At 35.4% G+C, this 25626-nt stretch overlaps 1 protein-coding gene across 1 annotated transcript in view; it reads left to right on the top strand.

The window, feature by feature from the left end:
• Positions 1-25626, top strand: part of KNDC1 (kinase non-catalytic C-lobe domain containing 1) — a 61811-nt gene that overhangs the window by 19975 nt on the left and 16210 nt on the right. Inside the window, exons 4-16 of the mRNA XM_062580063.1 lie at positions 3858-4004; positions 6108-6225; positions 6615-7636; positions 15001-15115; positions 17717-17788; positions 17884-17945; positions 20147-20305; positions 20660-20737; positions 21872-21965; positions 22128-22290; positions 22377-23224; positions 23322-23466; positions 25099-25190. Coding sequence (XP_062436047.1) covers positions 3858-4004; positions 6108-6225; positions 6615-7636; positions 15001-15115; positions 17717-17788; positions 17884-17945; positions 20147-20305; positions 20660-20737; positions 21872-21965; positions 22128-22290; positions 22377-23224; positions 23322-23466; positions 25099-25190 — 3115 coding nt within the window. The remainder of the gene's footprint in view (positions 1-3857; positions 4005-6107; positions 6226-6614; positions 7637-15000; positions 15116-17716; positions 17789-17883; positions 17946-20146; positions 20306-20659; positions 20738-21871; positions 21966-22127; positions 22291-22376; positions 23225-23321; positions 23467-25098; positions 25191-25626) is intronic.

Consider the following 25626-nt stretch of genomic DNA (forward strand, 5'->3'; position numbering starts at 1 on the left):
TTCCTGCACTACTTATAAAATACAATGGAAATTTAGATCAAGCGTGAGATTGTTTTTACTGCGAGCAGTTACTTCTGTTGAGCACTGAACATCTTATACATGTGACTTTGCTTTATTTACTGCGTGTAGGATCTTGCTGTCCTTTCTCAAAGAGTCAAATCTTCTTTCTAGGCCTAAACTGGTAGTAGTGTGGTAAGTATAAGCAATGGATTTGATGCATAAACTTGAGGAACACCCCACCTAGTGGATGACCACAAACTCATTTTCTCATTGTTCGGGCTCAGATAGGAAGCTACGATTAAGTTAAAAAGCTGCTCTTTACCTCATACCTTAATAAAAGAAAATGCAAAGTGGGATACTGTGATGGCAACAACACCGTAAGTCAAAGCTGCGTAACTGTTTCTTTTAACACTTCTTATAACCAGAATGTCTGATAAGTGGAAGTTTCAGTCTCCTGTAAAATTTCCCTGGTTTTGTTCCCTCCTGTAATTATGAACTAGGTTCTTCAAAGTTAGTGTAACTTGAAAGAAGAGCTGCAAACATGCTGGGGAATCTCATGTGAAAATTTATGTATGTTAGGTATGTGATGCATATGGATAAAATAGCAAGCAGTACATTTTAAGATCTTACTAATGTCCTTATCTGTAGCAAAATAAATAAGGTTTTAGATGTAACATGCACCACATCTTCTCATTTAGAGTATAAAGGAAAGGTCTCTAGAGATGTATAGATAGCCCTGGTTAAACTAGGGAGCAAAATACATTGGGGTGCTGTAAATCTAGATGTCCCTTAATGTGACAATATTTTCCTTTTCTGCCTGAGAAGAATTAAACATTTCTAGACCCAGATGTTTGGATATCTTTTTACTTGATTGGCGTGAAATGTCAAAGAACCCGAATATGTTTTGACTTAGGAAATTCATACCAATCTGTGATAACTGAAATAGCCATCTTGAAAACTGGATTTCCTGGATGTCAGAGGAGATGTCTCAACACACACATTTTCTGCACATTAAAAAACCCCTTCCTTTTTCATTATAAGAAAGCTGCCTATCCCTTGTGCAAAAGGAGATATGGTGAACTACTTTAAAGCAGGACAGGGAAAGGGAGTGGAAGTCTGTCTTATTGCTTCTAAAAGACTTCCATGTGCTCTTAAAGAGACTAGGGGATACAAGCTTTATCCTCCACTGAACGGAAATTGTGAACGGGAAGAAGAGGGATAAGACAATACGTCCCTTTGGCCTTGCTAGTCCTATTCCCTACAATGTCCATATCCATCTTCATATGGATGAAGAAAATTTGCCAAAAGAGAATATTAACCAGTGCTTCTATCCTTGTTTCCGTTGTTCCCTCAGAGTAGCATTGCTTATCTTTCTGTCCTGCTTTTGGAGTTGATATTTGAGTTATAGATAATGAGATTATAACCAAATATACTTTGTCTAGACTTCTTTCAGTGAGGAAGATAATATCTTATTTAATCTTCTGTTGTGTATCTAGAATAGACACTGCATTCTGTAATTGAAATCAGATGCTGAGGAACTGTACATCTTTTGGAGAGAGTCAAACATACAGGTAATGTGTGAGTGGTAAGATGCCATCAGAAGTGGTGCGTACAGGAATCTGCGAAATTCCACTTTTGAATTGAGTGAAAAGAGAAGGAGGCGAGAGCAAGAAACTTTCTTCCATATTTTAGTTTTCTGGCTTTTCCAGAAGTATTTTTGGTGCTAAATTGAAGGAATAGAAGGGAAAATAGAACTCCTTCAAGTAAGCTGAGGATTTGGAGTAAACTGTGTTATTATTTCAAGGCTCAGATAGAGCCTATCAGTTGGTGTGAGTTGTTAAGGACATGCCAAGTATTACAACATTATCTGTTTCTGAAGGCTGTTTTAGGTCGTGGTGGTGTTGGAGGGGAGTTGTTAAAGAAATCTACTGATTTATCCTTTTCTGCCTCCTAGCTGTTACCACTGCCTTTGTAAACCTTAACATTTCTATAAATAGAACTCTATCCTGAATAAATGCAAGTGTAGAATTTATTGATAGAGTTAGAGTAGTAATCTAAAGCGTTCTTCACTTTTGCCATATGGTGTAAGAGCACGAGAGCAATATATGTTACCTTTAAAAATATCACTGGTGAAGTCTGGTTTCAGTTACATAGCGACTGTTAGAGTACAGAAAGAAATTTTCATAATAAAGAAACACCCATTTCTGAAGTTAGTAGTTGTATAGAGAGGCTGAAATGGGTTATTCTAAGGTTGCCCTCACAAAATATAGTCTTGGTTCATCTGGTATGCTGACATTGCTCACTCTGTATAGTGGAAGTCCCTTTTAGTGAGTTTCTGGACATACCATTGAAATTATTAAATTTTAATATCCAGATAATGTGCCTTATGGATCTTTTTCCCTCTAATTCTTAGAGGTATAATCAATTCTTTTTTACTAAAGCCATTTTGTAAAATAGATGTCATGTGTTACAGGTCATATGAAATGCATGGAATAACTTACTAATATTTTACTGAGTATATTAAATAACCACAGTATCATGTCCCATTTGTACAAAAAGCTCAAAGAGAGCTGTATTAAAATTTAAAGCATTTGGCTTTGTATTTCTTTGCTCTTTTTTGGCTTTATATTCAGCTTTGTGTTATTCTGTCCATCAAGAAAAGTAAAATGACTTTACTCCCTGAAAAAGAATTTAATATTAAAGAGATGGTCTGTCTAATATCAAGAAAAGTAAAATGACTTTATTCCCTGAAAGAGAGTTTAATATTAAAGAGATGGTCTGTCTAATATCAAAGTAAAGGAATAAGCCATACACTTGCCTTTTGCTGTTCAAAACTTCATGAAACAGTCTACAGAAAGGAAAAAAAGTTGTTAAAAAAAATCTTCCTAAGTTTTTGGTGGAGGGAGGGGGGAATTTTAGTTAAATTTTTTCCACGATATAGTAAGAGATGCATCTAGAATTTCAGGCAATTATTAGTCTTCAATATTGAGCAGCCTTAGGAGGTATTAATTGATACCTAGTCAGTGCTAAAGCAAATTATCTTGTGCAAACACTGAGATCACATCCATTAAACTTCTATTAACAGGCGTTATATGTTTTTGTGAGTAGTGCTGTTAGTCTAGGGTAGAGTTCGTTCTTCTGCAACTGAATACGTGTGCATGGGGTAGTGATGAACTAAGGAATTCTGAAGAAATAACTGTCTTTCCATCATCTTATTAGAGGTTTTTGTTGTTCAGGCTTCGTATTTTGGCATCCCTGTGCCAATATAGCCTGTTTTTGTCTTATAAAAAAAGTCTTACTACTCTTTCAATAGCATGTATGTGAGCATGGGTCACTAAGGCTACTGGTACTAAGTTCATTACAGTACTTATGCAGTAAAGTAGAAAAAAGAATAAATTTTACTCATTAGTCTTACTGTATTTCATCTGCTAGATCAAAACAAAAATTATAACAATTCCTACTAGAGTTCTTCTGAGATTCTTGACAGAACAAAAAAAGTCTTCAGTTATCTTTTTTGCTTAATAGTGAAGATGTAAAATAGCGAAGAGCTTGAGGCTATTTTTTGCAAAACAGTAATTCCAAGTTCTGATCTCTTCTTTTTTGTCACATGACATACAGTTTTGTTTTGTTTTTATTCTAACTTTTGTATTAATCTTGAAGTCTCAAAGCAGAACTAAAATCTTGTTTTGTTCATCCTATTCTGTTTAAATTAAACTACCTTTCCACTGAACTTTTACTTGGTAAGTTAAAAGTGATAGCAATGTAAGCTATGTCCCTTGTGATCTCAGGATTTTGAGAGCAAGAGAGAATGTGAGAATTGGTAAAAATATTGACTGCCTCTTTTAAACTTTATGCAGGCACACATCTATTCTTTGGGTGCAACCTTAAAAGCAGCAATTGAATACATAGTAGAACCTGAGACAGAATCGGAGTTTGGACAAGATCTGCATGCTCTCCTCGAACAAATGCAAGAAGAGAATCCTGAAGATAGGCCAGATATTGAGGTAAAACAGCCCTCCATAACTTTAAGTGTTTTCTTTTACAGAAATGACAAAATTTATGGATGTGCGCTCATTAGTAGAGAAAGATGTTCTGTATGTGTAATATGCCCTGATTTTTGGAACAGAACAGAAGTTTTCCCAACTCAGAAGAAACTCTTACGACTTCCTAATCTGATGGCAATGCAGCCTGAAAAGCAGATTTGTGTTTTATAGTAACTCAGTTTTTAAGAAGGTTGTATAAATACTCTTATGGATCTGATTTGCCTGGCTAACTGGGGGGAGGGAGGGGGGGAACAGAGAGAGAGAGAGAGACATTAGAAGCAAGCACAGAAGGCATTATACCACAAAAAAAAAATTGTGCAGTGGCTCAGATGATGCTTGGATTGCATTCAAAAAGGGGATGGGAGGCCATGCTCCAGGATCGTTCTTCTCCTTGGCATGTTTAAAGCACTATTATTATTTAGTTTTTCTATAAATATATAAAAGTTGACCAATATTTGATTATCTCTTAGTTATTTTTGTATCTTGTTTCATTTAGCCTCTTATTTTACCTATATTTTTTAGAAGAATTTGAAGATAGCTGGGATTTTGAAAAGCAATATATTCAAGGAACTTGCATTCTAAATGTTGGTCACCATGTTCTGTATTATTTGACATTATGTGAAAGTACATCATTGTAACATTATGGGCTTTCAGACTATAGCTGAAGAATAATGGTTGTCCAAACATGACCTTTTTTGGGCTTCAGTACTACTACTTCAGAATACTGGTATCTTAATCCCCTTTTTCTTTCTTTCTTTCTTTCTTTCTTCCCCTCCCCCCTTCTGAGCTGACAGTATATATTTTACATGGTCCAGCATCTGCAATCAGTACTTTGCAGAAAGAATCTGTTGCCACACTCATTTGCTATAAAGCAAATGGAAATAATACTGGTTCCCTGGTTGAAGATAGGCCAGGCTGGGCACCATTCCTGGCATGGAGCCTGCGTAATCAACTCTTGTATCTCTCATCATGTACTTTTCAGAAGAATTAGGAAAAGGATTGTGTAGTGCTTATTGTCTCCGGTTGGTTTGAAGTTCCTGAGAGTTGTTCCTGACTGTTCACATCAACCTAGAAATGGTGTGGGTCAAAACTGGATGGGGGTAGTATACAAGTGTTGCTTTATGATTATCCATTCTTTTTTGCCTTCCTTTCCTTTCAGACACTTTCTTGGAGGTGGGGAGGGGGGATGCCTATGGAGCAAAAACAGAGCTTTGCAAGTGTGTTGTAGGTTCCATCACAGCTGGATACTTGTATCCCTTTTTCCTGTCTTTCCTCAGTCTGGTATGTGAAGCAGCAGAGCCATTTTCTTTCTTCCACTCACAACAGCAGAAGAGTGGTTCAGTGCCTTTAATGGGGACATAAGAGCAGCTTCTCAGAGCTGCAAGAAGTCTTGTCAGTGTTTGCCTAGGAACAGTCACCAAGGAAGCAGTGGGATGCAGCTGGAAAGAGAGCCCTCTTCTACTTCTTGCCCATACTGACAGTTCTCTAAATGTATCAATGTCCATAGCTAACACATAGTTGACACTAGGGCTGGTGCCCAGGCTACAGATCAGAGATGTTGATATAATACTAGTTTTATTGACCTGGTAGTTCTGTTTTCTTTAATAATGAAGTAATGCTTTCTGGATAGTTGTATTTGTCAGTAGGTTTAAAAATACTTAGAATTTACTTCTGTTGCAATATTGGTAATAAATCCAGTGACATAAGCAGTATGATGAATAAGTGACACACTAACTGTTTAAAAAATAATCCACACTAGCTTCTTACATTTCCAGTGCATTATTTATTAAGGATAATATTTAAGATAATTAATTTTTATTGGTTGTTCTTAGTATTTTCTAACTGTAGCCTAGAATTTGAATTGAATTAAATAATTTCATGACAGCCCATGGTAAAAATAAGAATTCAGCTCTATAATAGAAATAGTAAAACGAACAGTGCAAGAGATTTTAATGTAGCATCTTATAAATTTAGCTGTATTGTGTGAGTGAACATGATTCAGTTTAGTCAAAATTCATAAATTTATTCAGCATTAAATAAGTATTTAACACTAATTTTCTCTAGAGCATTTTGTCATTATGTGAAGAAAAACTGAAGATTGATTCATCAAGTAATATTTGTCGAAGTCTATCTGCTGTTGGAAGAAGGGTTCTTTCAATTGAATCATTTGGTGCTTCTCAAGGTAAGCTTAAAATGTATTTAGTTTAGAATTTTTGGACTTTCTGAAATACCTAATGATTTCTAAAATGCTACTTTTGTGTACTTTCCTGTTAGAAGGTCTTTTCTGGATAGCTAAAAGTCATTATTAAATATTTGCAGGTTTGGGGTTGAGAGGAGGAGCAGACAACACAAAACTGTCAATGAATGTGATATATTTTGAATAAACGTCTGTTTCAACTTATGTTGACTATCTGTGTAGGATGGCCTTTATGATTAAAAGTGAATGTCCACTCATTTTTTGTAACATAAGGAAGATATTTAGTAGTGGCAGAAAAAGAGCTATAGAGACTCACTAGGAAAAATGAGGTTTTAATGTATATTTAATATAAGCACCTGTGTTTTTGCATCTAGATGGCTGTGATAACATGTGGAAGGGAAGAGTGTGTCAAAGAAGTTTGGGATCTAAATTATACTCAGATGAGAAAAACAACATAGCAGGTGATTCCTCTGCAGTGGAAGATGTGACAGCTACCTGTCACAAGGACTCTTCTGTAGTTACTATGGTGACTGGCAGAGAAAGCGGATTAATGGAAATGCAAATTGATCTGGATAATGAGAAAGTTCAACATTCTCAACTTGCAACTCAAGTTAAGAGGAGCAAAGAAGAGGAAAAACATGCAGCATATGATGACAGTTTTGCTAGTATTGCTTTGGATATAAAATCACGTGTTATTGACATGGAGAGAGATGGAGTTTTTAAGAAAGGTTGTCTGAGAAAAATTAAAACCTTTCCAAGGCTGCCACTTGAAGCTTCAGATACAAACCCCTTCTTTGCACCTGTAACCAACAGTGGACTGCTAGCTAGGAAAAATGACTTGCTTACACAAGAACCACTACCTCTAGACAATAATAACGAGGTTGCTTTTTCAAAGGGAAATCTTAATTCATTTGCTATTAGTAATCCACCAAAAGTAGAACCAAAGAATCACCAGGTTAATGATCTTCATTTAGAAGCTCCTTGTGTGTGTACACAGGTGTCTGGCATGAACTTAGAAGAACACATGTCGCTTATTAATGGTAAAAATACAGGTTTTCTTTCATCTGATCATAAAGAAGACTGTTCTGATGCTACCTCTGAAATGTCAAATATGTCTGGTATACTAAAAAGCCCTAATCAGTCGATTGCTGGAACAAAAATGCTAGACAATTACATGGCACTGGAAGACTGTACTGAAACTTCTCAAGGGCCAAATGAAAATTCTTTAACATATTTTAACAAGATGGATGCAGTGTTGACAACAAAACCCAGTGGGAACAGATATGGATCAAACCTAATTAGTTCTCCAGAATTAAGCAACGGTGTGATGAGCACAAACAATAATGAAGATAATCTTTGTGGAGGCAGAGGGTCAGAAATCAAAAGTAATGAGCAGGTAGTAAAAATCAAGTCTTCGTTATATAGTTGCTGTAGTCACTTATGTGGAGACGAAATGACTTAAATACTATGTGATTGTCTTCCCCGCCCCCAGCAGGTTAGTGTGCTGCAGAACAGAATTTTGCTAATCTGCACACTTTGGCATTCACATTGAAAACACGGTGATCCTTCTTTAGAAGCAAATCCCTACAGTGAAATTCATCCTATTGCAAAATCAACATTCATTTTAATTTTTTTTACAAAGTGTACTGGAGTACGCTCACTAGTGTGTTAGTGTAGCATAATGAATAGTTCTTTACATTTGTAAGAATACATTACCAAAACGCATGTAGATTTTTGACTCTTTATGTTGCTGTCAGTACCTGAAGTTCAATACTTTGCAGTAGGCCTCCTAGGTGCTTTTGAAAATTGTAGAGTTCCTGGGTGTAAACCTGACCTTGTTGAAATCAATGGCAGTATCCCATCTGCTTCAGGAGGGGAAAAGACTTTTTCTTTTTTCTTTTTTTCTTTTTTTTAATCTACATATGCATTTTAGGATTTTGAGAAGTGTGCATATGCTGTATCTATCCTGTGTTCTTAAATTACTGCTTCTGTGTGTGTTACGTCTATTTCATGATCAAATTCAAATATGTGCACAGTACCATGAATATCTCAAACATTTCATCTCTATAAATAGCCAAATAGGAAGAGGGAAAGCTCTTTTTTTTTTTTTTGGTCTACTGGAATTCAGTGAGTGTAGTGTGGCCTCTTCTCTGCTCTGATCACAGACTCTCAGGGTGGACAAGTTTGGTCTCTGACTAGATGGTTTTCTTTTGTGCCATGCTTGAGATTTAAACAATCAACATAATAGAACTGCTGGCTAAAGATGCAGGATGGTTGATGCTTCTCTAGCTGTGCTGTGACTTGGAAAGAATGAGCAGCACACTCATTCAATGCACGCTTCATTTCTAGAAATGATGCTTAGGTGAAGACTTTTCCTCAGCTGTCTCCACTGACAGCTCTGCCTGTTCTCCTTGCCTAACAGCTTGTCTTTCAGATATCCAGTGCAGTGGCCCCTAGGGTTGTTTTCAGTCTGTATCCTTCCATATTTTCACCCTGCTCTGACACCTCCACTGGAGCAGTAACCAATGACAGTCAACTGTAAGGAGTCTCTGATTCATTATAGCTAAGAAATAGATGCCATATTAAAGACTATGTTCTTACTGCCTTTTTCTGTTTCCCTCTCTTCTCCCCTAAAGATCATATGTGCTTATCAAATTCATAACGCAGAAGAATAGTAAATATGGATAAGTACCACATGTCACAGTTTTGTTCTCTCTGGGGGTTACTCAATGAAGGCATATTTATTTATTTATTTAGTTTTTAAATCTTGCAGACCGCTTCTTCGGACTCTAGAAAAAGATTCTTTTGTTGTCGACACTTTCCCCCTCTTTTACTGCTCAGGACTATGCAACCCTACATACTTCAGAAGGGAGTGAAGGGTTCCAAAGTTCCAAAACTATTCCAAAGTCATCTGTTGCTGCTATGTCATTTGTTCCTCTGGACTTCTATGAACCTGCTTTATTTTGTAGATGTGCTTGTATTTCTAGCAAGGATCATGGCAGTTTCTGTCTTATAGCTGTTCCTGTCACTTGAACACTATCTGCAGTCTTTCATCTGTATTATGCCATTAATCTCCTTTCCTGAAAGGTTTTTTTTATTTTGTGCTGAAGCATATAAACTTAAAATTAATTGCATGCAATTTGTCAGGGAGATGGTGACTGAAATAATTCTAGCTATCAGATGACCATAAGGCCATACAACTGCTTTGTTTTTCTGCAAGGAATATAGATACTATGTTTCAGAGACACCTGTCTGAACACCAGATGAACTTGCTTCAGGCTTTGTTGACTAGGGAAGTATTGGGGATAAATAAGCTGCCATCACTTAAGAACATGAATTGAATGCATTGAGAAGGAGCGCTTCTTTAGGAAAAAGTTTTTTGAATTAAGACCTATATTCTGTCCTCACTGGACTACCAAGACCAAATTTTAAGTCTGTCTGGGTAAATGAAGATGCTTTCAAGAAATTTAAGCTTTCTCAGGATTATGGCTTCCCAAATTTCTCCCAGGATTTAAAAGCCACAGGGAATATTCTGGTTGCTTTTCCAACAACAGCACTTGAAATTGGCATACGGGAAAATTTACACAAAACACTTTTTCAAGTTAATCTGCCATTCTTCTGAATGTTGAAATACTTCTTTCAAACATTTTATTGTCAATTTAAAATAAAATGGCCTACGGCCTGAACAGAACTGCATTCTTCCAGATAAGTAGGCTCTTAATGAAGTTGCCCTGCTCACATCTAGTTCATTGGTCAATCACAGTGAATTAAAAAAGTGACTGTTATTTCAGGTACCTAAAAAAACAGAGTAGCAAATATGGTCTGAAATGAAGACAGCAGGGTAGCTGATGTCCAAGAAACCAGAGGTTTATAAAGCTATGTTTTCAGTAGAAAAAGTTTTAGACTCATGCTGTATTTTTCCAGCAAATGTTCAGGTCCTGCCTGAAGAGCATAAAAATACTACGCTCTTTAGAAATTGCTAAAATCCTATATCAAGTAATCTAGGAATTCTTTTTTTAACTTGGGTAGAGCGAGAACAGCATTTGGATAAAGCAGCTTCTGTGAGCAAGACCTGTAGGTTTCTTACCAAATAGAATGACTGTCCGTCCCTTCAAATGCAGAGCTTCTAGCCTGCAAATCTGTATTGTTTGTTTATTTGTTTTCTGGAGCAGATGCTAGGGGAGAGTCATGCATTTTCAGTAGTTTTTAAATGGTATGGGGTGAGAGTTGATTGGGTGTTTGGGTTTGGTTTGTTTAGCTTTTCAGCTCTCTCTTTTCCTCTGTTGGAAGCCAGATTTTATTCCTCAGGTTTCTGAAACATAGCTGTTTCTGCCTCTGTCTTACCTTCTGACAGTTGCAAAAATAAAACCATACTGTGCTATCCTTTGGTTCCAAGTTTTACACTTGATTTTTCCCTAATCTTTCAAGTTCCTTTTCATTTCTGAATGTCACAGTTTTAACAAATACCTAAAAATGTTTGAATTTAAGAAACTAATAATTGAGTCTGAGTGATCCTTTGCTGCAAAAGGACAAAATGAATGTGGAGCCCCACGAATGTATTTGCCATCCTCTGAGCTAAATGAATAACACCTCATAAGATTTACACTGCTTCTTTTTACCAGTTTTCTATAATGGATAAGCATGATTCCTGCAAACAGCTTTTAGACTAGTATCTCTAGCATCTCTTAAGTGTTTCTTGCTCTTTAGAGAGAGTACAATACAAGTCCCATCCAGCTGAAGATCAACCTTGTCTACTCTGGAGAACAGATGGTTTTTCTCACCTGTCAATAGTATTTCTCCCGTGGACAATATTTTTCTAATGGCCCCAGACTGCTTCTAATGTTGTTGCTTTACTGCTAGTAGGCATTACTAAAAATACTTGCTTGCTGTTGTCTTGCTACTGCAATGTATTTTGTGAGGGTTTTCTTAGCATTTTTATAGTTTTTGCATGCCATAAATAAATATTTTTCCCTTCAAGCTCGAGTGGAGGTCCTTTATTTCTCTAACCAATTTCATTCCAATGGGGTCTCATCTCTAATGCTTTTAAATGTTGCTCTGCTATGGCTCTCACACGGGAAGGGTTAACAGGAGCCTAGCATACACACATTTGTTTCATGTTGATCATTCATACTCCCTGAAGCGTAAGAGAAGTGAAAACTCATGTAGCCAGAGAAAGACACTTGAACACTGAGGAAATAACACCTGCAGGAAAGGAAAGTATTCTATTCCCAGAGTAGTACTCCTTACAAAAAGAATAATGAAAGTCTCTGCTTGTTTGGCTGTTTAAAATATGCCAGCATTGCATTCATAAAATACTCTACTCTTGGTGTAGTTTGGATACTTTGCTGAAGTTATACTTGTACAGTTCTGGTATCAACAATGAAAAGGAAGACGTGATAAATGCTTTTACTGACACTGAAAGAAAAAATTGTTTTCTCAACAGGTGAGGTTTAAATATAATCTTTTTGACATAAAGCAAAAATGTCACCAGTATGTAGTTACAGGTATAAATATTAATCAGCCATATGACTTTTTCATATTTTTAGTCAAATTTTCTGTGGTGAGAAAAAAAAATATTTAAAAATTTCATGTATGAAAATGTTCACTTTAGAGCATGAAGAAGAAATTCCAGAAAGAAGCACTGGATTAAAACTTTGCTTGTTTTTTGGTGCAGTAATCACCAGTGATAATACAGAATAAGTGTTTAATATCTCAGTATTAAAACAAGTAGAGGTATGAGCAATGATAATGATTTAAGTGCAGTGGACCTGAGGCATTATGCATGCTGAATGGTTGTCTTGAGCTTGCTTTGCTCAAGTGTCAAAATAGATCCTTAAGAAGCAAACTTAAAATATGCTACAGGCTGTTTTTAAGGCAGATATTTACTGCACTTCAGACCTTTTTTTTTGAGTTGTAGAAAATGCTGATAGTCATGAATTAGATCTGGATTTGTATGTGAGACAGATGCCTAAATAAGGGAAACTTCTATGCTTAATGTTTACCAAAACATATGCAAGTTCAATGGAATCTAAATGTCTGTTAAGTTAAATACCTGCTCTGAGGCTTAAATAAAAATTGCCTCATAACTCCTGGTTGTATATATACTCCAGGAAGTATATATTTTTCCATCTGAAGGTATTTTATCCAAACTCTATGTATTGTTCATCACAGCTCCTACATCCTTTTTTCTTCTGAGACACAATTTCAGTTCCTGATGCCTTTTCATCTCCTAATTTCTTTCACTTTCTTCTTTCTTGTCATAAACTTCTGCTGCTGCTCTTAGGTTTTTCTTTTTTTTTTTTTTTTTTTTCCCCAACTACTTTCTTGCTATATTTAAAGCTCTTTCTGTCATCTCTCTCTTCCTCCAGAAAGCTTGGATATGCCACAAGTGATGAGAAATACATTTGAGCTCCCTCCCATGCAACCAAGTTTAGTCTCCAGTTTAGTGGGAGGTTGTTCTTCTCCTTGCTAGCTGTTGACCTCCTCCTCCATACATGAGAGCCCATTTGTGTATGCAACAGAGAAAGTCCATCTTTCTCTGCTGCAGCCGTTAGAGCCTCTGGGGACACAAACTTCAGGAGGAGGGATTTTCTTGCAGAGAAACATGACGGGGTGTATGTACTTAATATTTTTTAAAAATCCCAAATGATGTACTTTAAACTCAGTGTGTAGAGTTCATCTTTTGATTTTTCTTTTCACGTGTCAGCTCTCTGTCATGAATTTGATGCTTTAACTGCTGTTTTTGTGGTAAAGCATCTGTCAGCAAAGACATTTCTGAGACGTTTGAGAGGTGTTATGCTATAAAGAGGGGAACGCAACCCTGGTTAGGGGCAATAATCATTCCACAGTATGAAGCTCTGTTTTGAATAATCTCTAGACTAGTTCATTCCTTTGACTAGATGATCTCTTCTCCCTGCTGTGCAGCTGATGTCTTCTTATCAGACAGAGTTTACTTTTTCAGATGCAGCCTATAGAAGCATTTGCAAAAGAATTTTGCACTCAAGGATGCTAATGATAGCAAAATTTGAAAATTAAATTTAACCTGATTACCTGTATTCATATCTATTTATACTAAAACTATTATGTTTTGCAAAGTGACACCAAGAAGTATGTGATAACATATGCATCCAATATATGCATCCAATCCTTTTTTTTTTTTTTTTTTACCTCTCTGCCTTCCACACATTAATGTAATATTTTCAGTAAATTAAAAGCAATGTTTGGCACATCTTATTAAAAGTTAATAGTTTATCTGACTCACCTTCAAGGGATATTTAAACAGGGTGAGGCCAAAGTATTTATTTTCTTTGACAGCTGTATTATGGTAAATATTAAATTATCAACAAAGCTACAGAAATTAATGTGGTTCTCTTTTTCTCCCTCATAGATTGCAGGGAAGTTGTTTGTTTGTTGATCTTGATTAAAGGTAATGCAATAGTCTGTGCATTATATGCTGTATTACAAAATCTGAATAGTGCCTCACTGAAGAATAATCCATAGCCGTGATCATGAGAAATTGACTGCAGCAAATGCCAGTTCAGAGATTGACTTTGTCAAACATGTAGCATTGTACTACCAGTCTGTGTAACCAGAGTAAGATCAGATCCCTATTCTGTTCAGATTTTGGGATATGAGGTGTTTATAATAACAACTTTTTTTTTATGTTTGTATTTTTGGTTTTGTTTCCTGTGTTCTAGTTGTTTTGGGTTTTGCTTTCCAATTAAGTTAATCCTAAATTGATGTTGGTAGTTCTTTTCTCCAACACGGCTTAAAGTTGCTATTTAGAGATACTTATATATCTTAGAGGCTGTATGCACAACAGAGAATGTACCAAGCTGTTTTAAATAGTTTGATGGTCTGCACTAACCCAGAGGGATTTGCCTGCAGTGAATTGTTTTTTACTGCTCCTTTAGTGGATGGCTGAAGAGGGCAATGTCCAGCTGGTGGGTAATAAAGACCACCAATAGTGATAATCTCCTCCGTTAGCACAGCTTAATCTAGAAGATGTTGTCTATGTAGTGCTATCGATGTCAAGTTCTTATATAAAAGTGCACAAAATATAAAGTATGCATTCTCTGAAGAACAGTAAATAAATGTCCTATTGCATTTGCGTGGTATCTTTGTGATATTAAGGTATAGGCCAGGTATAAAAGCTGTATAAAAAAAAAAAAAAAAAAGTACTATTCTTGCAAACTGAACAGACAGTGATTAAAAACAAAATAATGTGCTTCAGCTTCCAAATAAACCTGTCATTAATTCTGTCAATATCATTAATGTTCTTTCACAGAAGAACAAGAAATGTTGATGAAATCTTTAAGGTAAGACTTGTAATGAAACTGTTAGGGTAAATCAAGATTTGAATTTTTTGTTGTTTTTCATTTGGATTTTTAGGTCTTTAAGCCCAGATGGTGTCTCTTCAGTTATAAGTCATCTTTGACGTTATGAAAGAGTCTTTTCCTAATATAATGAGAGAGAACTTCCAAACAGTTCACTTTGCCTGAAGCACTTCTATTCTTTGTAACATCTAATTTGAATTACACTTTTGTTATGCAATAAAGAGATTTATTCATCTATACAGTTAATTGGGGAATGCTTTTTCAGTAAGAACCATCATTAGCTTACTACCAGCAACTGCAATAAAAACCTTTTCTTAATGCTTTTAACATTGTATGTTAGGATTTGATTTTTGATGGCATCAGTAAACATTTTTGTTCTGCAATAATTTCTAGTAACTCTCTCCATGCTCATTCTTTTTTGCAGTGGATATCTCTAAAACTCCTTTTGTCCTGGTATGGTAAACCTCTGAAAGACTATGAACTGTGGGCATTATGTCATGAATGTTTATGTACTCTTCAGACTTGCATAGATTATCCAGGTAAAGGCTTAATTATATCTAAATAGTTTTTAAATGTATGTTCACTGTTTTAATGTTCTGTTCAGGCTGTTGATGCAAAATAGCTCTCTCCTATTTTTTATATAGAAAAAATAATAGGCAATATTTCTAGTTTCACCTTTAAACTGACTTTGATTTGTTACTCCAGTTGGAGTTTTCATCCATACATGGCATTGTAAAGATGTCTTATCTTCTCTTTATTATGTGTTGTTACAACTTTTGGAGGGGAAGGGAGGAGTATGCAGGGGAAGGAATATCTATTTCATATCTATGCAGTCTCTTTGCTCTGTCTTGCCTCGATTTGTTTGTGACACCCAACACATTTTTGACAATCCAGGCCTTTGCCAATTTAAAGTGCTCAGGATCTTGCCATGACTTTCCTCTACTCTTTGCCCATTCTTTTGCTTGTAGGAGGATTCTCAGAAGTTACCTTCTGAGAGAGGAGCAGACCTTTGACAGAATTGGAATATATTGTACATAACATGGGAGAAGACATTCCTAAATTTCAGTAGGCATTCTGAATGTTTGGTCTAGCTTATACTAACTAGAAACAGTAGCCTGTAGCAAATAAGTGCAGAGATGTCCTGCCTTTCCTCTTTCTTGCTTTAGGAAGCCAGCTTTTGAGGATTTGGATAGGGATTAGTTTGAAGTCTGGAACTAAATATAAACAAATAGATAGTAAGGTGCAGAAAGCTTACTGCATATCTTCTGTTTTCAGTTTCAACTATTTTTTATGGTATAAAAAAGCTACAAGGAAGTTGGCTATAAAAGGATATTCTGAGCACCTTGAGCAACGTTACCCTGAATACCGAGTATCTGATATCTGCCCTGAAACAGAAAGATTATTTCAACCCCATAATGCATGCTCCTAATGTTTCTGAAGGCTTTGAATTACTGCTCATAATGGCCCAGAATCTAATTTAATAAGCTTATTTAAGCCTCTGTTACCATACTTCTGTGCACCCAGAATGCATAAGTCTTCAAAATACTAAAAACCAACTTACGATCTGAACCTTACATAGCTTGTGGAAGTGAACACAGTGAAACTAACCACTAAATGGAAGGCATCTGACTTAAAACTCCCTATTTGAAGAACAAAGCTAGTTTGGGGTTGAATACTGTTTTCAGATTTAGAATGTTTCTGCCAGAGGAATCTCTGACTGTTTGGAGAGCGTGACTGCACATTCAGCAGTGACTTACAGTTGTGTTGCTAATTCAATGGGTTTTTAAAAAAAAAAAGGGGGGGGGCAAGAAATTTCAGCATTCCATTTTAAAATACTAGCTTGTTAAAGGTGATGCTGATATGATACAAACACTATGTTAAAATATCTTTTGTCTCAGTGCTGGTAGGGTAAGATTGGTAGCTGATGAGTGATGGCTAAACAGATGAAATGTGCAACAGGCTGGACCAGTTTTTATTTATTTATTCTACTAAACACCTTTTTTCTCCAAATCCTCCCTTGAGTGCATTTTTTCATTAGGCAATAAGTTACCTGCATAAGAAAACATATCCTGAAGTTACCACCTTCATGTATTTTTGAAAATGATCATGCTACAAAAAGTATTTGCACCCTCCATTGAATCTTTAGCTTGTTTCCTTTCCATTTATTCTCTGGATGTTGTTTATAGGTGCTTTAGAGGAGCCTGGTGAGAATATTCATGCTATACTGCCTGTGGAGGAGATCGGGCCTGGTTTGCGTGAGCTGGATTGCAAAGTCATGGCCAGAGGCTTTAACTATTGAGCTATAATAACAGTGAGCATGAAGAGTTCTCATGGGAGCTGCCCTCATAGAAATAACTAGTAACAGTTCCAATTCAGGAAGGCTTCCCTTTCCCAGACAAATAGTTCAGCTCGGGCTTAAATAGTACTGAAGGTAGTAGGCAAGCCTGTATTTACATTAAGCATATTGAGGACAAAATTGAGGTTAAACACATTTTAATGAAGTTAGATAGTTTTAGATCTGTTTTGTACAGATAACTACAAAAGGACGATTTCCTTTTTGTATGTCTTTTTTATTCCTAGACCTCTTTAAACTTGTCTTTTAGTATTTAATTTTAATTTTATTGTCCTGCACCCTGTTTTTCATAGCAAAAGGGCTTATTTGATAGTACCTGCAAAGGCAGGACTACACTGCTGACCATATGGCTTATTATGTTAAACTAGGTTAAATTAGGCTGTGTTTTGGAGGCTCTTTTAGCTAGAGCACATCTAGCCAAAGCATTTCTTTAATTTGTTCCTTTCTTGGCCTTTTTTTTTCAATGTTAGATATAAAGAGAATAAGCTTCCAGCATTTTAAGTCCTTTTATTTATCTTGTTCCCGTTTTGTTTTACTTTTTTGTCCTTTTTCTTGAAAGAATTGCCTGTCTGTAATTGCAGCTTAGGGCGATTTCTCATCTGCTATCTGTTATATTGGGTGGTTTCTGTTCCAGTGCTAGCATTATTTAAAGCTTCATTTATCATAGCCTAGGGTTCTAGCTGATGTTGCAAATTATTTTTCAGATTATTTCATTTCTTTGATTGCTGTTAAACAATTACAAGGACAGATATTTATTACAGCTTGTCTTTTGTGACTTGTTTTGCAGTGTTCTTATGTTTGGACTCTGTACAAATTGACTGCCATGGAAGTATACTCTTTGCTGCTCCAAAAGCTGAAGGTAAACTGATATATTGAACAGTCTGCTTTTATTTCTTTTTTAGGAGAAGAGAACAAAGAAAATATCTTACTTTCTGTTTCTGTTTTCTCTTTCAGAATCTTGTGATGTATTTTATTTAGCTCCTGAAATTGAAGAGGAGGGTATAGTTACCGAGAAGGTAATGTGGTAGGTTACGTGTGTTGCTGTTTATTTTATCAGTGGACAGTTGTACCTCTCCTTAAAGGAGAAAGAAAAAAAATTCTAACATTTTGATAATAATGCTATTTCTCATTAATCTGTGTTTTGAAATGTATTAGCCTCCCATAAAATCAGTTGCTTAAAAACAAGTTGCTTTTCCTCTCCCAAATTATTGGAGTAACTGCCAAAATGCGTTCTTTGATAGTTTTCCATAAGGTTTAACTGCTTTCTATTTTTTTTAGTACTTGAAGTTATATTTTGTGTTCTAAGGGGCATGTTAAAATGACTATTCTGAGCTGTTCAAGTTAAAGCCCCCAAACATTATTCTGCTGTGGAATATTGGATAAAAATAACACTATTGGGATACTGGCATGATTTTCCTATGGAAACATTAGGAGTTTGTCAACATAACTTTAGTAGTATCCCCTAGAGCATTTTCCTATAGAAATAAGTGCCATGGAGCTCTCAGACAAAGCATGATAAAAATATTAACAAATCAGCAAATGAGTATTTGTCTCCATTGCAACTGCATTTCAATTGCAAACTGTACTGTATTAATCTTAATAGTTAGGAAAAAATGAATTTACAGTATCTTTATTTTGTAATATGAAAAGAGATAATATGCATCTCCTGATCTGTGTGTCCATTTACAAATACAAAATGGTAATTGTGAATTAGAAGAAAAACTGCTTTAAAAATCTTCAAATGCCAGATTTTATCTTTCTGTAAAATTACTTGCAACTAGAAAATGTTATACGTTCTTTTTCTTTAAAGTCATTCCTTCCTCTTAAATTTAATTGCTTTGATCCAACATGCAGGTTTCTCGAAAGCTTCAAAAGCTATCTTGAAGATTAAACTAACCCTGAAATATAATACAGCAGCTTCAGCAGACAGTGGAAATTAATAATTCTGAAGCCTTCATGATTTGTGCTTTAACTCTAGGAAATCCAAATAAATTTTTATTTTTTTTCTCCAAAATTATATGTAGAATTCTGACCAAGTTCGCTTCAGTTTTTGACTTTTTCCTTATATTTGTGTATCTTCTGGGTTCTTATAAAAATTAACTGTTAGAATTGTAGTATGGATATCAAGGCTTATGTTAGTGCCAGCCATAGTAACAATGTTACTTACCAGTAAAAGGAAGTTTGCAGAGCATGAGCAAGCTGGATGTTAATTTTTCCTTTAAAAGGGAGGAAAAAAAGTTAAATTTGTAATCTTGTTGACCTCTTGGAACTCTGAACCTAAGAGGAAGATGACCTCGTGGAATTACTTTGTTCTTTCAGACTTTTTGTACCTGTTAATAATTTTTGTTCAACAGTTCAGATGGTTCATGGGTTGTTTTCTTTACAGTGAACTTGCTTGTTGGTCAGTTGTTGTTGTTTATGTGGCTCGAAAGAGTGCTAGAAAATTCTGTATTATACGACCACATCATTTAGTACTGTGCTTAGGTTGCTGTTCCCTGAGCAATGCGAACAAGCATGGTGCTTTAGCTATAGCAGAGCTGCATTTCTAAACTATGCTAAGCATTCAGTGGTCTGAATGAGTCTCTGAAGATAGTAATTCTTCAAACAAAATAAGATTGCTTGTGAAGATCAAGTATTTCTCCAAGATCTCTCATCACGGCAACTTCAAGTGGTCTAGCTGCCAGCAGTACAAATCCTGAAATAAATGTGTAGTACTAGTTTGTCTGATAGATGTAATCTTCTTGGTAAAATATGACTTGTCCTGACCAGCTTGTAATTACTTTGTGATGTTTACATGCTGAATTGTCATGGCCTTTTTTAAGTAAATTCCTGCTGGCCAGATTTTATGGTAGAACCCTAAAGCTTGCAGTAATCTAAATTTTCATATGAGAAAAGGGTTCATCAAAATATAACACAAAAACACTAATTTTTTTAATGATTCTCATAGACAAAGGATAAGACAAATTATGCCTGTTGTTCCAACAGTAGAATATTAGCTATTATCTGCACTGCATATATAACTACTAATTTTTGAAATGGGCTGGTATTTTCATCAGCATCCTCAAAAGCTGACTGCGGTCTGTTCTTTGGAAGCTCCAGTGCATTTTCTTTATTTTGGGAGTTGGGGGGGCATTTTTGGATGACTATGCGGTATTGGTTTTGAGGAAATTGTTTTGGTCTCTTTATATCTTTCCTCTCTCCTGTGTTATACGACTAGGTCTGCATTTATGGTGTTGCTGCAGTTCTGTGGATGGCAGCAAAATACAGCTTTCCACCTGATCACAAACTAGCATTGCCAAGAAAGTTAAAAAGCCTTCTTTTGGATATGGCAAAAAAAAATCCTGAAGAAAGACCTTCTCTAGCTGATGCAATTAAGGTTACTATATTTAAACAACTTTATGTGAAAGTGTTAGTTGTGGCCAGAGCTTTATTTTAGTGATTTGAAAATCAAAATATTAATTTATTCGTGGAAATAGCCTACTATCTAATTAAATACTAACCAATCATTTTTTGATTTTGTTTGTAATGTTACTCCTCCAGGGAAATGCAGGGGTGTGTTTTTAATTTATATTGAAATTATCAATAAGGTACTTGGAGTAAGTTCCTAAGACTTGCTAAACTTAGATTAATTTTAATTGCCCATTTATCATGACTCTGTCCTCCTCCAAGAATAGCTCACTTGATTGAAAACTTGTTTACTGATTGAAAATTATGATTTTTATGTTTTTAGACATGCAGTTGTTATTTACTTGATCGAGGTATAAACAGCAAAAAAATTCTGGCACTGTTGAGTAAATCCGTCTTTAAGGTAAGAGTGCCCCCACTTTTTTTTCTTAATTTACTGCATTTTTTCCACTTATTTCTGTAAAATATGTTATAGCAAGTTTTTTGATCCTTGCAAGTGTAATTAATTTTGTTCTCCTATTTTTTTCAAAACTTTTAAGTAGTCTTTAAGTATTGCTCTTATGAGAAGATTAACAGTAAATATTGATATAATACTAAGAATTATATGTGTGTGAATATATATATATATACACACATAATATATAATGTAAATAATCATATAGAGACATCTATAACAAATACATATTTTTAATTCCTTCGAGTAATATAAAGGAGATGTGAAAATCATATTCTGATTTTAGAAGCCTGATTTTTTTTTAATGTCTGTATTTTAGCATCTATATTTAAGTTCACTCTCTGTATATAAAAGCTTGAAAGTCAGTACGTCTTGAAATGATGTGGTTGCACTTGGCAAGCATTACTTGGTCAGGAGTAAGAGCAAGGACACAAAAGCTTTTTAATGTAATAATCTAAAGTTAATTAAAAGAAAACAATTTTCTCACACTTTTGATGTAGCTGTTACAGTAGGCTAGTGAATTTTTATGAAGAAAAGTATTTGTAGCTCCTGAGAGGCAGCAGGATATCTATCTCTCTGTGTTGGAGTGATCACTCCCTAGCTTATGACACCTGAGCTTCACAACCTGCATGGATGAGAGCGCAGAAATAAGGCAAGCCAGTGACTTAATTTCATGATCTCTCCTTCACTTACATCCTTCTAATCAGAGAATGGAAAGTGTTAACATGTAGTTGCTGTGTTATGTTTACATTTCATATCCATGTATAGGACACACACAACTGTGTTCAGTCAGTCTGGGGAATTGACTTTGTTCAACATTTTGAATTACATCAAAATTATGATTATGAAAATTATGCAGTGGATTATCAAGATTGACAAACAGTTCTACCAATCCTTAGAGTTTTGTGTATCAATCATTTTAATTCTCCACCTAGGTGTGACTAGATTATTTTGCAGATTACAGAAGTTCAAAATCTTAATATTCCAGGTTTATAGTTTTTTGAAGTAATGTGCTGAGCAGAATTAGGGGGAAAAAAGTAAAAAAAAGATAGATTGAGGTTGGACTTCAATTTTTATTGCTAGGCTTCCAAGGAGGAAATAATCTCTTCTCAAGATCACGTTCCTTTTGAACTTAAAAATGAAAGACATGAAATGGACCCTTCAGAGTCAAGTCTAGGTAAGCAGGCATTCTTTGAGATTTCCTTCGTTTCAGTATTTTCTAGATCAATTCTCTTTGTGAGATTTTCTCAGTCAGGTACACAGGATTTTTTTTCTTTATCCATTGTCTTTTTATTTTACATATTGTTCATCTTTTTTCTAATTCTGTTTCTGTTTTCAGGATTTGTGCCTGTTACCAGTGAAAGTAAACTTATAGCAGTTAAAGGACCAGTACCATACCAGAGATCTCAAAACTGTGAGAAGGCTACGTTACCTGTTGCATTCACCTCTCCTGCAACTCACTTTAAGCCTATTATTCTGCAACAAAATGCAAATATAATAAAGTTAGTATATCCTAATGCAAAATAAGTTAAAAGTTCATTGTTAAATCTATGAATTTGTCCTCAAAAAGTACTTTGCTCCTTTTCAGAGAGGTTCACAAACCAGCTTCTGTGCAAAGCAAGAAAGAGGTAAGAGAAGAAAAGCACATGGACCGCAACAGATCCATATTGTGTGTAGGGGACACAAACAGACATGTTACAGAGGAGTCAGTTGTTGCTGAAACTGCACCTGAAATACCTGAGTATGATTTACAAATGCCAGGCTACTCATCCCAGATATCTTTAGAAGAGCAAAAATCTGGCAATACGGTTATTTCTACAGTTACATTACCATCACAGTCTGATTCTTCACATCTTTTACAAGAAAAGAACATTTTATCTGAAGTTGCTTCAGGCTCCTTGGCTTTTCCTGCATCTTCTAATACTCTTCATATAAATAACATAATTCTCAAACAGGACACAGAGAAAAGAGTTTTAACATTTGTACCAGTACATTTAGCTGTATCAGAGCAAATACCAAATAAACCTCTTCATTCAGGAATTGCTTATGACTGCTGTCATAGTTTGCCAGTACTACTTTCAAGTACTATTGCAAGTTATAAAATGGGCACACAAACACAAGGTGATGCCTCCCTTTGCAAAGTACAAAACTGTGAGATCACTAATACACAGAACAAGTTTGAAAAATCTAACCAAATTAATAAAACCAACGGCCAAGATCCTGAGTGTGCTACCAGTTTAGACAGTATTTTCACTGAGCAAGGACATGCACCGTGTACCTCAGTGAATCAAAACACTTCATATCCCCTTGATGTAGAAACCTTGTCCCAGAAGAACAGAACAAGTGACACTTTATTACAGAAAGTGGTTCATCTTATACAAGAGGAGTTTGCGTATGATGGCTATCTTGAGAGTGGAGTTGAAGTTATTGATATGGGTATGTATGTTTTCTTATATACTTTATATCAATCATATAAAGGAATGTATTATTAATGTGTTCTTTCTATTTCTCTATCACTCATTTTTTTAATAAGGTAACTTTATTTTAACCTTAAAGAAAAATAAGTTTGGTGTGTTCTCTGATGCAATTTGTGAGAAGTTTTGTGACCTTTACTGGGATGAAAAATTACTGGAGAATCTCTACCAGGTTGTAAATGGAGAAAGAGCTTCACGTTTATGGTAAGTGTTTTTCAGCTTTTTCCTTCTTAAAGGTTAGCTTGAGGCTTTTTTTCCCTGTTTCTAAAATTTTAAGAGCTTGCATATTACTGGCAGCAGGAAAGGATATTCAGCTTTTCTTAAGGAAACTTTACTTGTTTCCTGTCAGATATTAATTTCCCTGTCTATGAGATACTTTTTGTCTTCCCCCATAGCAAATAATGAATTAGTAGGAAATTTTTTTTATAAAGCTTATCTGTAACTCTGCACTAGAGCAGATGAATAATGGAGATCTAATTCTGATCAAACATTGTTTGTAACCATTGATGGAGAACATCACACTCATGTCAGAAAGAGGCCATTTAATGAGAACTGAAATATCTTGTTCTTACTGTTCAACTTGCTTATCCTGTATGAGTTCCTGTTTTTTAATGCATTGGCTCAAATTCTCCTTAAGTTAAACTTAAAATTGCCTTGATGCATCCTTTTCATTCAAATAACACCTGAGAACAAGAAATTAGTTTAGCTTTGCTTAACTGCTATTAATTTAAATTTTAATTAACTACCTTAGTTTGACCTAATGTTCCTCCTCTCAATCTATTGTAGGTAGCCTGTTAAGTAAGAAAGCATCTTAATTAAATTCACATTCTTACTATTTCATTTTCAGTGACATATTTACCTTGAAAAACATTAAAGGCTGTACTTGTTTTATTGCAGCCTCCAAATGTAGCATACTTTTAAAAACATCTTACCAAAAGCTATTGTAAGCAGTAGTGAATATATATGCAGAAATTATTTTTATTTTCTTTGTCTGTCATGGTCCTGAACTATAGGCTGGAATTTTTGACAAAGCAGCTTAGTAGATGCAGGAGGACTTTGTTATTAATGCTGTTCCGTATGAGCAGCATGTTTCAGGGAGAATCGAGTATGATCTCCAGATATAAGGCCCTCACGTGCTGGCCCATTACACATTAGGACTGGTAGTTTTAAGGAACCATTTGAAAACTGGTGAGAGGTTAGATTCTTAGTTCCCAGAGTTGAATGTTTTGGCAGGAGAAGGTTGAGCTATTGCGACTGAATTACTGAGACATCTGAAGAGGTCATCATATATGTGAACTTTTCTTAGGATGTAAAATACTTAAAAGTGGGAGGAAAAAGGAAGTCGTCATTTATTATCCACAAAAAAAATACAGGTCTAGCTTTTAGATCACAGGTAAGAACTGCCTCAGAATATCTCTGAGATACTATTTTCCCATGCATCTGAATACAAAAATTCTTAATTGTTATGTTCTTTAACTCAGAACTATCCTTATTCTTACTAGGGACAACTTAGAGTCAGATTGTTATCACAGACTGAATCCTTGCAATAATTTGTAGTCTTAAGTTATGCATGGAGTTATGCCTTCTGATTATGTGTGTTCTGATATTTTTGTTGAAATTTTGCTAAATACTGTAAAGAAAAATTGCTGCACTTACTCAGTGAGCCTTAATATCCATAAGAATTTGAACATTTTTCTTGTAAAATAATGATTGAAATTGTGCATACTGCAATTCTTCATGTACATGGTAGCATTATTTATAAGATCTCATTTTATCCTGATGTAAATATTTAAGGATATGAAACATTAATTTTTCCCCATCCTCATGTATTTTCAGCATAACTGAGGCAGCTGATTCAAAATGTGGCAGCATATTCCAAGAACTGAAGCAATCTGACAGCTTTTTGTCAAGCAGCAGTCAGATGGAGGGTGAGAAGGGACTTTGTGTTTCTAGATCTTTGTGTGTCCTGAGAATCTACTGGTGACTCACGTTCGGAGAGACTGGCACTTGCAGTGTGCCTTCAGGAAAACATTCACCATAGAGCTTATGACAGAGTATCTGAACACTGTCAATGCCTTGCAAAATTGTTGTCTTTTGTTTGAAGCTTACGTCTGACCAAATTTCATTGAGTGAGATGCCTGCTTCATTTACTGAAGCAACATGTGACTGTTGAAAAACTCATGAAATCCTAATAGCTACGTGTGGTTTTTTTTGTTTTCACCCAGTAGATGTTCTAGTAGCATGCTTTAATGGAGAGAGAGCAGAAGGGGTCAGCATTACTGAATCAGCTCTGTACAGCATAGCAAACTTAGCTAGAGAGAGGAGAGCTTTAGAAAATGTTTGACCCTAGGCATTACTGAAGTA

Source organism: Rhea pennata, chromosome 7 (assembly GCF_028389875.1).
Source record: "Rhea pennata isolate bPtePen1 chromosome 7, bPtePen1.pri, whole genome shotgun sequence".
Classification (NCBI taxonomy): domain Eukaryota; kingdom Metazoa; phylum Chordata; class Aves; order Rheiformes; family Rheidae; genus Rhea; species Rhea pennata.